Source organism: Sus scrofa, chromosome 15 (genome assembly GCF_000003025.6).
Source record: "Sus scrofa isolate TJ Tabasco breed Duroc chromosome 15, Sscrofa11.1, whole genome shotgun sequence".
Taxonomy (NCBI): domain Eukaryota; kingdom Metazoa; phylum Chordata; class Mammalia; order Artiodactyla; family Suidae; genus Sus; species Sus scrofa.
Window position 1 is genome coordinate 68,861,516 of NC_010457.5, and position 14,270 is coordinate 68,875,785.

The 14,270-nt window shown below is 36.7% G+C and overlaps 1 protein-coding gene across 2 annotated transcripts in view; it reads right to left on the bottom strand.

Annotated features, from left to right (window-relative positions):
• FAP (fibroblast activation protein alpha) overlaps nucleotides 1-14,270 on the bottom strand; it is a 71,136-nt gene that overhangs the window by 30,235 nt on the left and 26,631 nt on the right. For both annotated transcript variants that reach the window (XM_005671884.3, XM_021074900.1), the window contains exons 10-14: nucleotides 13,455-13,558; nucleotides 10,250-10,385; nucleotides 6,387-6,431; nucleotides 1,560-1,664; nucleotides 1,391-1,461 (exon numbers count right to left, since the gene is read on the bottom strand). In XM_005671884.3, coding sequence (XP_005671941.2) covers nucleotides 1,391-1,461; nucleotides 1,560-1,664; nucleotides 6,387-6,431; nucleotides 10,250-10,385; nucleotides 13,455-13,558 — 461 coding nt within the window. The remainder of the gene's footprint in view (nucleotides 1-1,390; nucleotides 1,462-1,559; nucleotides 1,665-6,386; nucleotides 6,432-10,249; nucleotides 10,386-13,454; nucleotides 13,559-14,270) is intronic.

The window sequence follows — 14,270 nt, forward strand, 5'->3', positions numbered from 1 at the left end:
CATTACTTGTTCTTGCCTTTCCCACAAACTACCTGTGAATGAACTTCTGGATAGCTTTCCCTAAAAGCTCCCCCGCCCCATGTTAAAGGTTTCACAACTGTCTTCAACGCCAGCATTTAGAACAGAGTCCACCTTCCCTCTTCCCTTTCCCATTTTCCCTCATAGCCACTGATTCACCAATCCTCGTCACCCTCTGTATGTCTTCACCATCTATTCTTCCTTTCATTCAGATAACAAGAGTGTGCCAGGCACACTACGCCAAGTACCAAGAATGCAAAAAAGGAGGCATTGTTTTCCCTCCGAGTCCACATTTCATTGCCACTATTCTAGTTGAGGCCTCTGTCACCTCAGACCTAGATTCTGACCATACTTGGCTCTTCCTGCTTTCAGTTTCCCCCAACCTGTTAAACATATCGTTGCTGAAATTTCACATCTGTTTTTATCTTGTCACTCCTCTGACACTGGCGGTTTTAATGGCTGCTCCATGTAATATCCAAACTCCTCTGCTGACCTTTCAAAGAATTCCATGGATTGGCAATAGGTTCCTAAAAGCTTTTTAATCTGGTAAGCCTGGATCAATGTTCCTCCTCTTTTGCACTTAGAATTCCAGCTAATGGCAGGCAGGCTGTAAGAAGGGCCTTGGATTTGGACTTAACAGTGAGTGAAAGGAATTGTACCTTCTTGATTAGAGAGGCTTGATGATAAATCTTTATCTTAAGATGCTTTATTTAGATAATATGCAGGATAGACTGAAAAAGAGAGAACAGGAAAGAAGAAGCCTCATGTTGAGGTTAACAATAAAAACCTTAGAATTACTATTTTAGGTTTAAATCCTAGTTCTGCCACTAACTATGCATCCTTGGCCAAGTTAATTAAATTTCCAAATATTGGTTTTCTCATTTGTAAAACTGGGATCATCATTTCTACCTTACAATATGTGGTACACAACAATTGCTCAATAAATGATAGCTGTTATAAGTTATAGATAATAATCTTAAATGTATATAACAGTAAATGACTACAAGAACATTTCTATATCTGGAGGATGCCTTCTTGGACTTTTGAACCTTGTGTATTGCTTCAAGTGCTGGGTAGGAAAAACTGTCTTTAGAACCACTTATTATTTAAAAAAAATTTATACTTTTACTATAATCATCTACTGAGTATAAGAAGAGAAATAACCACCTACTGCATATTCTTTCCCCAAAGAAATCATGTTGACTAGTTATTAAAGAATGTGCCATCTTAATGAAACCACAGCTGTCAGAACTAAAGCATAGAATAAATAACAAAAACGCTCTTAACTGAAAGAGATGGTGCCATGTCATTTGTACATCCATCAGTGCCAATTAAAACCTGAATGGTACATCAAGCTTCATGCAATACTTACAGTGAATCCTGTGTTACTCTGAATATATTTATGGCCTCCCACTTGCCACTTGTAATTTGAATAGCATTTTCCTATAAAAAGACAAACATTATGTTGTGTGAAGCTGAGCGTTATTTGAGCAACCTCAAGTGAATGATCTTTGAGGAGATAAATCTTGGAAGGAACATACCACAGAGTCTTTGATATAGTGAATATGTTTGTAGCCATCCTTGTCGCTAAATATTTTGTAGTATGAAATGGCATCATAGCTGAAAACTGGTGTTGAAACAAAGAACTGAAAGAAATGAACAGAGGTTATGTTCAGAAGACAAACTGAAATAAAACTATAGATTTTTTTTTTTTAAGCAATGTGTAGTTATAAGTATCGGAACCAGGATGCCTTGCCTTTCCTATGTTTCATCACTCACACCTGACATTCCTTTTTTTCAGATGGACAGCTTTCCTGGTGATTCTAACAGGCACTTACATATTCCAACTACTGCTTAACTGCTATTGCATACACCTGGTTTTATAATGTTTAGTTTGATTGAATTTCTATGTTCTGAGATCATGCGATTTGAAATGGAGCTAAAAGAATTACAAGTGAATATTAATGTTGAACCAAGTCAAACTTCAAAATATGGTATTTGACTGAAGTGTGACTCTTAGAAAGGCTGTTAGCTCTTTTAACTCTCTTTTTTTTTTTTTTTTTTTTTTTTTTTCCCCACTTAGGGCCACACCTGCAGCAGATGGAAGTTCCCAGGCTAGGGGTCTAATCAGAGTTGCAGCTGCTGGCCTACTCCACAGCCACAGCAATACCAGGTCCAATCCACATCCACAGAAATGCCGGATCCTTAACCCACTAAGGGAGGCCAGGGATCAAACCCGCATCCTCATGGACACTAGTTGGGTTCTTACTAGTGAGCCACGAAAGGAGCTCCAAGTAAGACCATTGGCTCTTTTAATTCTTGATTTGTCTAATGCCAAGCACCTAATGCTGATGATACAATAAAGACATTTTAAAGCACAAAAAAGTATCATGACCTGCTAGCCACAGTTTTTAACAGCAGGTAGGGACTTCTGGACTTGAGAGAAAACTGTAACCCAGGACAAGCCAATGAGAGGTTTACTCCTTGAGCTCATGGAGTTGAGCAGACCTCCTTGCCCAGTTCTGACCTACTCCCAGGGCCCAGCTCGCCACCTGCTGGGAATTGCTCTACGACCTGAGGACTCTCTGACAGGTCTCATATGCCCTGGAACAGTGTTAACCACACCTAGACATCCTGAAAGGTACAGATAACTAAAGTCCTGCAAATGTCCTCACACCAAATTTTAGCTAGTAATTTCTCCCACTAAAAAAAAAAAAACAGACTCATTTTACATTTGATGGTTTCTTCTCTCCTCTGGTCATTGGGTTGCAGAAGGATGGTAACGTGGTGAAAGAACTCTGTGAGGAAAGAGCTGTTCTGCATCATTCATAGTAGATTTTCCCACAAGTTAGCAGTTACCAGCTCTTTTTGCTGGAGGTTTTGCTGGAGTGCTGCCACATGACAGTGAACCAAGATGTCTGGGTCCTTTATTACTGACCAAACAGGAACAACCAAAAGACCGCTGGTATCTTTCAGCCTCAAACACCTATTTTGCTGACACCCATCTTCCTGAGACCCCCTTTGAACAAAAGGAGGGCAAGGGAAGTAGCTGTAGACGTCTTTCAATGATGGCCCTGAATGTGATTTGATACTTTTTTTTTTTTTTTTTTTTTTTTTTTGTCTTTTTAGGGGCACACCCACAGCATGTGGAAGTTCCCGGGCTAGGGGTCAAATCAGAGCTGCAGCTGCTGGCCTACACCACAGCCACAGTCACAGCAATCCCAGATCCAAAACACGTCTGCAACCTATACCAGAGCTCATAGCAACACTGGATCCTTAACCCACTGAGAGGCCAGGGATCAAACCTGTGTCCTCATGGATGCTAATCAGATTTGTTTCTGCTGAGCCATGATGGGAATGCCCATGATACTTGATACTTTTTGATGAAAGTCATGATTAGAATTTCATGATATCGAAATGCAACTTATTTGATACAGTGGCTGTGGGGTCTAAATAATATCCCCCAACCTCAGAAGAAGCCAGTTCCCCCCCCATCAAAATTCATATGTTGAAATCCTACCCTTCAATAGGATGGTCTTAGGAGGCGGGGCCTTTGGGAGGTAATTAGGCTTAGATGAGGTCATAAGGGTAGCCAGAGAGCACCCACCCTCTGCCCTGTTCTTGGCCATTCAGATACAACAAGAAGTTGACAGTTTGCAATCCAGAAGAGAACTGTCACCAGAACCTGACCATGTTGCCATCCCAATCTCAGATTTCCAGCCTATAAGAAATAAGTTTTTGTTGTCTATAAGCCACTCAGTCTACAGTATATTGTCAGGGCAGCGCAAATGGACTAAGACGATGACCCTGCTTGAAAGTAGGGTCTTCACAGATGTGATCAAGGTAAGAACTGAGATGTGATCATACTGGATTAGAGTGGGCCCGAGAGCCAATCATTGTTGTTCTTATAAGAAAAGAAGAGGACACAAAAGACCCAGAGAGGACAAGGCCACGTGAAGATGGAAGCTGAGATTGGGGAGATGCAGCTGCTAGTCAAGGAAGCCCAAAGATTACCAGGAACCACCAGAAGCTGCAAGAGGTGAGGAAAAATTCTTCCCTGGAGACGTTAAAGGGACTATGACCCTGCCAATTCCTTGACTTTGGACTTGTTGTAGCCTCCAGAATGGTGAAAGAATCAAATTTCTGTTGTTTTAAGCCAAGTTTCTGGTTATTGGTTATAGCAGCCTTTGGAAACGAATGTAGTGTCCTAAGACTGTTTCTTTGGCATAAAGTTCATATTTTTAACAAAATGAAAGTGGAATAATGAGACACTGCTATCTCTTTACACGATTCCTTGATTAGTTTCATTAATAATAAGACTAGCTCTGATAGGATTTTGTGTATTGAGATGAAGTGAAATCGAGCCAAAAGGCCCAGGAATAGGGAATTCTGATTTGTAGTTTTATGGATGGAATTTTATTAGTTTGGTCTGACAAATCACCTTTCATTTTAGAGTGAGGCTTTGCCCTCTTAGCCAAATGGTGACATACTTACTAGTAACCGTTTTACAAGATGAAAAGACAAAAACTGGCTCTATGTTGTCTTAACCACTAAAATGGAATCCGGGTCACAAAATATTATAAGGTACCAGAGTAAAAAAATACTCTCCTCACATCTTCAGTTAGTTAAGGAACTCTCAAAAAGATTTAGTTCTAGATTAAAATGGAAAATTTCATTTTCATTAAATGTAGAAGGAAAGAGGGCAGAGTTTTATGTTTTAAGATAATAGAATCAGGCCAACAGGAAGAGTTTTGCAAGGCAAAGACTGTTATCTTCTCCCCTTTTATTGCACACATCAAAGACAGCTGCTTCAGATGAACAGGTAACTTGGACGAGGTAAAGAGGGTGTGAAATATTTCCATATTCACTTCACCAGAGCTCGGTCCATAATGCATTCTAGTTAAGTGCTTCTTGCGGGCAAGTCACACTTGGACCCTAGGTAAGCACACATAACTAGGTGGTCCTCAGTTTTAACAAGACCTATGCACAGGTCCCTTTATCATGCTTAGATGTGCTAATAAATTACTCATCTCTATGTGCAAAGCCATTTAAAATATTTTCCTTGGAAGATAAGATTATTTACCACCAGTGAATATCTTGCTACAGTTGCTACTTATCTAAGGCTGATGTCCAGCCTGAGTCCAGATTCAGACAAAAGCACAGACTTTCAAGGGTTGAGTAGAACATTTATTTTTCTGAACCAAAGAATTTTGCCAAATGCTTTAAGGGGGTGTGGCATATTACTTAATTATTTTGAAATGATTTAACTGTAGCTTTGCAGTCTAAGCATTATACTCTTAGTGTTTACTGATTTATATACTAAAGTATTTGATTAAATCTTTTTGTTCTCAAGAGGGCAAAAATATATATTATTTAAAGGGAATTTGTTGTTATTTTTCTGATCAAATATCAAAGAAAATTTAGGCTATTTACCCCAAATTAAGGCACAATATCTCAAGCTGGAGGAAAAGAAAGCTCTAGACAAAGTTCTTAAGAAACTATTTGCTAGCAGTGCCTGCAACTAGCAGGTCAACTACTTTCAGCAAGTCATCTAATCTCACTTTTTTAACTTACAGATGATCTCTGAAGTTCTTCTTCAGTTTAAATCTCTTTGATAAATAGTAAGGGAACAAATGCTCTAAAATTGATCTTTAAATTTATACTAATATGACTAGCCTGTACACTTTAGCTAAAACCTTCATAAATATTTGAACAAATGTCTAGAAAACATATATATTTCTAGGTTATTTCTGCATAGTTTTATTAAGCCACTGGTTTGATTATATGTCAAAGAAGCTGTGCAGCATGATAGATAGGATATATATATATGTGTGTGTGTGTGTGTGTGTGTGTATATATGTATATGAATAGTTTCTAAATAAAGTGATATCAGATAGGGAAATGTGTGCTTTGTTATACATAATGAAATCCATTTACTCATTTCTTTTTATGTAAAATTTAAAAAGGTTCTCTCTGAACCAAGGATACACATTGTAATTATTTTCCTTGGATTCAAATGGCTAACATTCATTAATATTATTTTAAGCAGATCAGGGATTATGCTCCCTTTTAAAAAATAGCTTTTATTATATTTTTAAGAAGTAATATTAATTATAGATATCAGAGTTGGTTGAAAAAGTTAAGGTCAGAACGAGGTATATGACTTGTTCTCAATGAATTCTAAATATATAGACATTAAAAATTGTCTGGCACAAAAGTGATGAAGGAATCACTACCTTTGTGTTTTTTTACCTTGATGTTTTTCTATAAAAACAAGTACTGCCCACTTGGATACATTTCAAATACTTCTTTGATAGCTGAGAATTTGTCAAATTTCAATAAAGATAAGGAAAAGGTAACAATCATACTCCACCAGCCCATCCAGTTCTGCTTTCTTCTATGTGCTCCTGGGTCTAAAATGAAAAAGAAAATTACATAAAACTTAGTATTAGAAGGACACATTTTCCTACATATAGTCTGGACACTTGAACAAGTCAAGCTCCGTGGTTAGAGTGTCCTATTACTAGTCAACTAACTTCACATTTTAGTTGAAGACGACTATATCCAAAATCTTAAACAGCACTATTGCACACACCTGGGTAATCTAAGGGCTGTATCTTTTTACAAAACATTTATAATTCGGATTAAATTTTCCATGAGGCAATGACTGGAATTATGACATTATCTATGGCGGCCTAGCGCAAGACAAACATTTGTTGTTATGTATGTTAAAAAGGCATTTCACAGTGGAGTTTAGGTTAATTTTTTTTTCTCTCTCAATTTAATGAAGTAGCTAGGAATCTTTAAATTTGCATTGAATCTTATCTTGGTATATATTTTAGTGTAGTACACAATCATTTATTAAACAAATACTTAGTAAGCCTAAAAGAATGAATAGGTTTTTCTAGACAAACAATTAGAGGAAGAACATTCTATGTAGAATGAACAGTTTAGAGACCAGGCCAGCTTAGAAAACCGCAGGTGGTTCAGTATGGCTGAGTGGAGGGTGACTGATTGTGGGAAAGAGAAGATGGGGGAAAATGAAGAGGGATCAGCAAGATCTTGGAGAAAACTTTATGCCACCCTAGGAAGTTTGGATTTCTGTTTCAGGCAAATCCTTTGAAAGATTTCAGTATTACAATTTGAAAAATATAATTGTGAACATGATACAGAGAATGGATTAGAAGTAAGAGGGAAGCAGAAACATCAATGAGAAGGCTAATGCAATGTTTGGGAAAAGGACCCAAATCTAGGTAGTGGTAGGGAGGATGGAGCAGAGAAAATGTAGCCAGAGATACATAAAAGGTCAAATCCTCAGAATAAATTTGTGGGGCAAGTGGTAATTGAAATATCTACTATTAGATGAAAATCACCTGGGAGAGTAATAGATCATTATGACAGAGACTGCTAAGATAATTAGCAAGCATTTCCTCTTTTTGCTAGGACTACAGGTACCTGGGCTACATTTTCCAGGCCCCCTTCCAGTTGGATGTGGTCACATGATAAGTTCTAACCCATGGTGTGTGCCCAAAAGTGACTCATGCTACTTCTACACCTAACCCATAAAACCCTCTTAGATATGATCCTCCATTCTTTTTTCCATCCCTCCAGATGGATGTTGATGATCAGGTTTGAATAACCTTGGAATGCCCTTAGAAGCCACTGGATGAAGATCACAGAAATGTTATCAACCTGAGTTCCTGAATGACTGCATGGAGAAGAGCACCCCATCCCCCACTCTCACCATTCCCCACTTACCAGGACTCACTATTGGATGGTTACATGAATGTGCAAAGTTTCTACTGTATTAAACCACTGAATTTTTGGAGGGGTTTTGTTGTTGTTACTGTTATAGCAGTTAGCCTATCTTGCAAATACATTAACTTGGAGAATAATAAGATTTCTAAAGAAGTCAAAAGAGGAAAAGCTGGAAAGGAAAAGAACAGTCAGTAAAGTAGAAAGAGAACTATATGAGAGTGTACTGTCATAAAAAGAAAGGGAATAATAAATTTTAAAAATATAGTTTGGTTTGTCTCCTATAGGGATAGGCCAGTATCTCAGAGAGAACTGGTTAAGACAAGACTTGATAGTGAAACTTTTTGGATTCATTACTTTTAGCTATTAAGAGAAAATTAATTTTAATTCTCTTTTCATAGAAGAAAGAATAATACGAAAAGTTTTGCCCCCAAACCACAAACATATCGTACTAATATAGTCATATTACAAGTAACTATTGCCAGTTTCCTTTGCCTCTTTGTTTTGGGTATGACTCCCAACATGAATAAAATGTTGCTAAATCTCTTAATCTTAAATATTATTTGTTCTCAAAATACACACACACACACACACACACACACACACACACACACACCAGTCATGAGTATAACAGTTGCTGGAAAATTCAACTCTATTGTTCTTAAATATGAAAATATATTCCATGCACTTATCATGCTATTTTGAAACAGAGCTTGTTTTGAAATTCTAAGGTTAGTCAAACCTGATATTCTAAACTTAATTGCTGATTTTGGCCATAAAGTTAAAGTTTATGTTCCAGGGAATTCCACATATTGAATGAGCATCCTATGTTCTGTCAGTTTGGATTAAGTTGTCTCAGATTTGATAAATCAGAATTTCAAATTCCAAAGCAATCACAGTTTTTAATGCCTAGTTTTAAGGGCTAAAAGTTGTATCTAAATGACCAGTCTTCCAGTTGTAAACTAATAAAATGAAAGCAGTAATTCCCAGTATATAGAATTAAATGAAAATGTTAAAAGCATATTCATCCAAAGCTGACTAATCAAACCAATGGTTTTTAATTAACTAGAACAATCAAATTTATTCTATCTTTTTTTGCCTATAATACTGCACTAAAGCCAAAAATCTCTCTGCTTTGTATATCAAACTATAAATAAGATAAAAATAAGCTTCTAGCATATTCCATCAGAATTAGTCAAGCTTCGTACAGACACAGTAGTGATTTAAAAATATTTTTAGTCTGAGTAATGTTGACTATTATAGTCCTGATGTATTTCCAAACAGATTCATACGACTTTTTTCTTGCAAAACATAATGTCCTAATTTCTAGATGGAATTTAGTGTTTTACTCTGATTGCTTTGTGCTTTTTTTCTTACTTTATAAAATAGGTTTAGTCTATATTTGGTTTAATGAACATTTCTTCATAATTAGATGTCTCATGAAATGTACCCATCAAATTTCCTATTTAAAGAAAACATTTTGTATTTCATAGTCTCTAACGTAAGTACTTATGAACAGGCCTATTTTGAAGCTTTTTGATTGGTGAAGTAGTTTTCTGACTCATTATTTCAACAGATTATGTTTGGGTTTGAGCAATAAAAACAATTAAAACTCAACAATATATCTGTACTTAATTTTTAAGTTTTTTACTCCCTAAAATTAGTATAGCATGGAACACTCTCCTAAGATAACAGGATAGCAGAATAATTTGATCTATGTCATATTCTCAGTTATCTATTTTTAATTTTAAACTGGGAGTATTTGGCTTTCCTTTGATAATATTCATTTACTTTGGAAATTTTTTTTTTTAAGATTTTATGGCCATACCCACATGGAAGTTCCTGGGCCAGGAATTGAATCTGAGCCACAGCTGTGAACTGTGCCACAGCTGCAGCAACACTAGATTCTTTAACCCACTGCATTGGGCTGGGGATCAAACCTGCACCTCCAAAGGGACCCAAGCTACTGCAGTTGGATTCTTAACCCACTGTGCCATGGTGGGAACTTCTACTTTGGAATTTTTATTTTTCATTTTTGATATTGAATAGAACTTGTTTCCATTTGCATTTTTCCTCTGTTTCTTTTGAATAGAACACATCTATTTCCCTTAATAGACCCATCTTATTTCATCTTCATTATTTTGCATTTTTTTGACTGCCAATCTTGTAATCTAAAAAGGATGAATTTCCATCCTAATTCAGAACAAGATGTCTTATTTTAGCAATGTCACATTGTTTCATTTAGTCTTTTTCTCTATTCAATTTCAATGCTAAAGTCACTCAAGAAAACAAGAGGTACCTTATTTATTTAATCAAAATAATAAACCTGTGAATAGAGAAGGTTAGTTTTTGTAAAGCAATGAAGAGTTGAATACAGTAATTCTGCTTCATAATATAAAATCTTACCCATAAATATGTCCCCACTCTTGTACTTTCAGCTTCAGAAATATACCTCTGTGGTTTTGAGATAGCCTACCTTTGGACAGTTCCATGTCTGCCAGTCTTCCCTGAAATCACATATAGATAAGACTGAAACATTCTGGATTCTTTTCAGCCACTGCAAACATATTCGGTCATCAGTAACCCATGTGAACCAGCTGAAATAATAATCACTGAAAATAAATCAAAATAGACAATCACAACCATAAATCAATATCACAATCAAATAATTTTTTAATTTGTGTTTTCTAAACAATGTATTTTATTATACTGAAATATGTTTCCATAGATAAGAAAGGCAAAACTTAACTTTCTCTACAGAGAAAGTTTAAATATACCTGCTGACTTTTTTAGAGAGTATCCATAAGAGTGTGTTCATTTAAAAGATTTATTTTATACTTGAGTTTTCTCCTCATTTGGGATTTTTTATATCTTAGGGAAAATTTTCAGGCCCAAGGCCAAAGTTACTGGTCGATCTAGAGGGGAAAAAGCATTAAACTGGCTCTTTTGCAGAGGTAAACTAAAGCTCTCACTTTTTAACTAGTTGAAAGAGAGCCAGGTGGGTAAAACACCATCTTTCTTTCCAGGCAGGTTTACGTTGGAAGCCAAGTTTTAGCTGGGACCATAGTCAGGGGTTGAAATTCAGGTTAGTATAATAATCAAAGATGATATAGGCAAAGCCAAAGTTGATGTCAATGAGTGGCAGCGATATTACTTGGCTCTGAGGGTGAACTTGTGGTTAGAGAACAACAAAGTCAATGAACTACAGAATTTTGGATGTTGATGTAAAAGGAATCAAGGAGCCAGAGGGGTCTCTGGCTTTATCTCCTACAGTTATACTACCTTAGGCTAATTACTTAATATATCTTTGCCTATGTTTCTATATAAAATGGGAGTAATAAGATTACCAGTTTTAAAGTTTGCAGTAAAGATTTGCTGAGAATGCTTAAAGTGTTATGAACCATGCTTGCTATTTAGTGAGCGCTCAAAAAAATGTCAGCTATTGCTATTGTATAGTTAGTACTGTACAGATGCTCAGGCAAGGCTTGGGACTCCTTATAGGATGCTCTATCATCCAAAGGATAAGTGACACACACAAAAAACCTGATGTTTTTGTGGGTTTATTTTGGGTTCTTTTTGCTTTTTAGGGCCACTACCTCAGCATATGGAGGTTCCCAGGCTAGGGGTCAAATCAGAGCTGTGGCTGCTGGCCTACATCACAGCCACAGCAATGTCAGATCCAAGCTGCATCTGCGAACTACACCACAGCTCACAGCAACGCCTGATCCTTAACCCACTGCAAGGTCAGGGATGGAACCTATGTCCTCATGGATTCGTTTTGGCTGAGCCATGATGGGAACTCCCAGAAAACCAGATGTATCTACTCAAGTTTTCACCAACTAGATTAGGGTGGGGAATAATGGATAATTTTTAAGATTTTTTATTTTTTATCTAAGAGTGGATTCTCTTTGACAAAGCCCAGCAAAGACCTCTGATGAAGTTCTTTTTCCTATTACTGTTCAATCATCTAGCCTTGGCTGACTCCTTCTTGAGGCAGGGGGAGAGGAGTCAGGTCTTGGACTGCTAGGGTTTGGAAAGGCATAAAGAGGCCCTTCAAGGAGGGCTTGGGGTCCTCCCTGCCTCATCCACTTTGACCAGAATGACCAGGGCTAATCCAACAAGATCTGCATAGGGCACCATGCTGGCAAAGTAAGAACACTTCTATCCCTGTCTGCCTGCAATTAATCCCCAAACAGATAACTCTGCTACCAGATCACCTCAAATAGACTGCATCCTACTGAAAAATGTTAATATTTAGAGAGGGTTGGCTTATCTCCTCCTGTTTGTCATGCGCGTGTGATAAGCATGATCCACAAACACAGGGGAGGAGAAAAAGTAGGCCAGACATGAAAAAAGCCAGGCTGAGGACATACATGAATTTTACTACCAACCTGTTTGATCCTAGCTTACATTTACACATCTAAGGGAAGTATCACTTAGAGCACCATGGCCGTCTTTTTTTTTTTTTTTTTTTTTTTTTTTGGTCTTTTTAGGGCCATACCTGCAGCATATGGAGGTCCCCAGGCTAGGGATAAAATCAGAGCTGTAGCTGCTGGCCTATACCACAGCCACAGCAATGCCAGATCCAAGACATCTGTGACCTGCATCATAGCTCAAGGCAACGCCAGATCCTTAACCCACTGAACTGGACCAGGGATCAAACCTGAATCCTCATGGATACTAGTCAGATTCGTTTCTTCTAAGCCATGATGGGAACTCCTTTTATTATATATTTTTTAATTTTTATATGTATGAAAAGAGATAATATATTCAAATCAACTTAAGAAACCTATAAGTGAATTTTAATTTGTTATGTATTTAACTCTACATGCTAGTTTTATTTATTTTTGCTGTAGTGTATACTTCATAAACTTGTTAGAAAAGAAATGGAGACACTGGTTAAGAAATTTCAGTATTAATTGTTGGTGTGAATGGAAGTTGGTGGAGCCACTTTGAAAAATGGTATTCAGGTTCTTCAAAAAATGGAAAATAGAGTTGCCATATGATCCTGCAATCCCACTCCTGGGTATAAATCCAGAGAAAACTGTAATTCAAAAAGATACATTGCAGCTCTATTTACAATAGACAAGACATGGAAACAACCTAAATGTACATCAACAGATAAATGGATAAAGAAGTTGTAGTATATATACACAATGGAATATTACTCAGCCATAACAAAGAGTTGAACAATGCCATTTGCAGGAACACCGATGGACCCAGAGATTATCTCACTAAGTGAAGTAAGTCAGAAAGAGAAAGACTTCTACAATATGATATCACTTAGATGGGGAATCTACAAATATAACACAAATGAACTTGTCTGTGAAACAGAAACAGACTCACAGACATAGAGAACAAACTTGTGGTTGCCAGTGGTGGGAGGGAGGTGTGGAGGAGGGATGGATTTGGAGTTTGGGATTAGCAGATGCAAACTATTATATATAGAATGAATAAACAACATGCCTACTGTATAGCACAGGGGACTATATCCAATACCCTGTGATAAATCATAATAGAAAAGAATATAAAAAAGAATGTATCATTGCATCACTCTGCTATACAGTAGAAATTAAGAAACATTGTAAATCTACTATATTTCAATAAAATAAATTTTAAATCAGGAAATTTCAGTGTTAAAATTCAGTTTAAAAGGTGGGAAGCATCAGAGATTGACATACCTTGAGGCTATCATTGCTGGAACTGGCACTTCTCTTGGACCTACGTGCCCAGGGTAAGAGGTATCGATAATAAATATCCGAACAAAGGGATTCTTAGCTCCAGCCTGTGAAGAAAATGGAGATATAGAAGCTCATAAAATTCCAATTATCACCAACATTTTAAAGACACGGTAGGAATTTAGGCATATTTTTATAAGCTAATAATGTTAAGTATATTACTTTTGAAAAGATTCTAATTATAACATGATCAGGAATTTCATTGCAGGCCAGTAACAAATATTATGCCAACCAGCGTGAAAACACATATTTTAAGTGATTAATGAGGGAGCTTGGATTCATAGGGAAAAATATTTTGGATATAAAAATGCAGTTCCATAAATGATACTCTGTTTTCTGACTTCGAAGACAGATATTTCCCATTATTGTTGTAATTAGGATAATTATAATAACATTTCTCCATGTGCTAAAGGGAGTGCAGGAGGAGGTTGGTTTTGGGAAAAAAGTGTAAAGAATAAATTGGTCTAGGACAATTACCAAACAATCTTCTAGCTAGTTACATTACTACTGCTATCATGTCCCCCAAGGTAGGAAATTTTCACCCCAAAGTAAAGTGTCACAGGATTTGCACTTTTCTTGCTTTGTGCTTTTGGTGCCAGTATATGCTCTAAATTTACATAACTGCATAGTTCATGCCCAGACAGCTTCTTAGAGTTCCTCTTATGTTACCACAGAAAAAGAGAATCTTCTAATTGTCAAACAATTGAAATTCACGAAATTTAGGTATAAGGTCTTAAATGGCTCCAAGCTTTTTGCCTT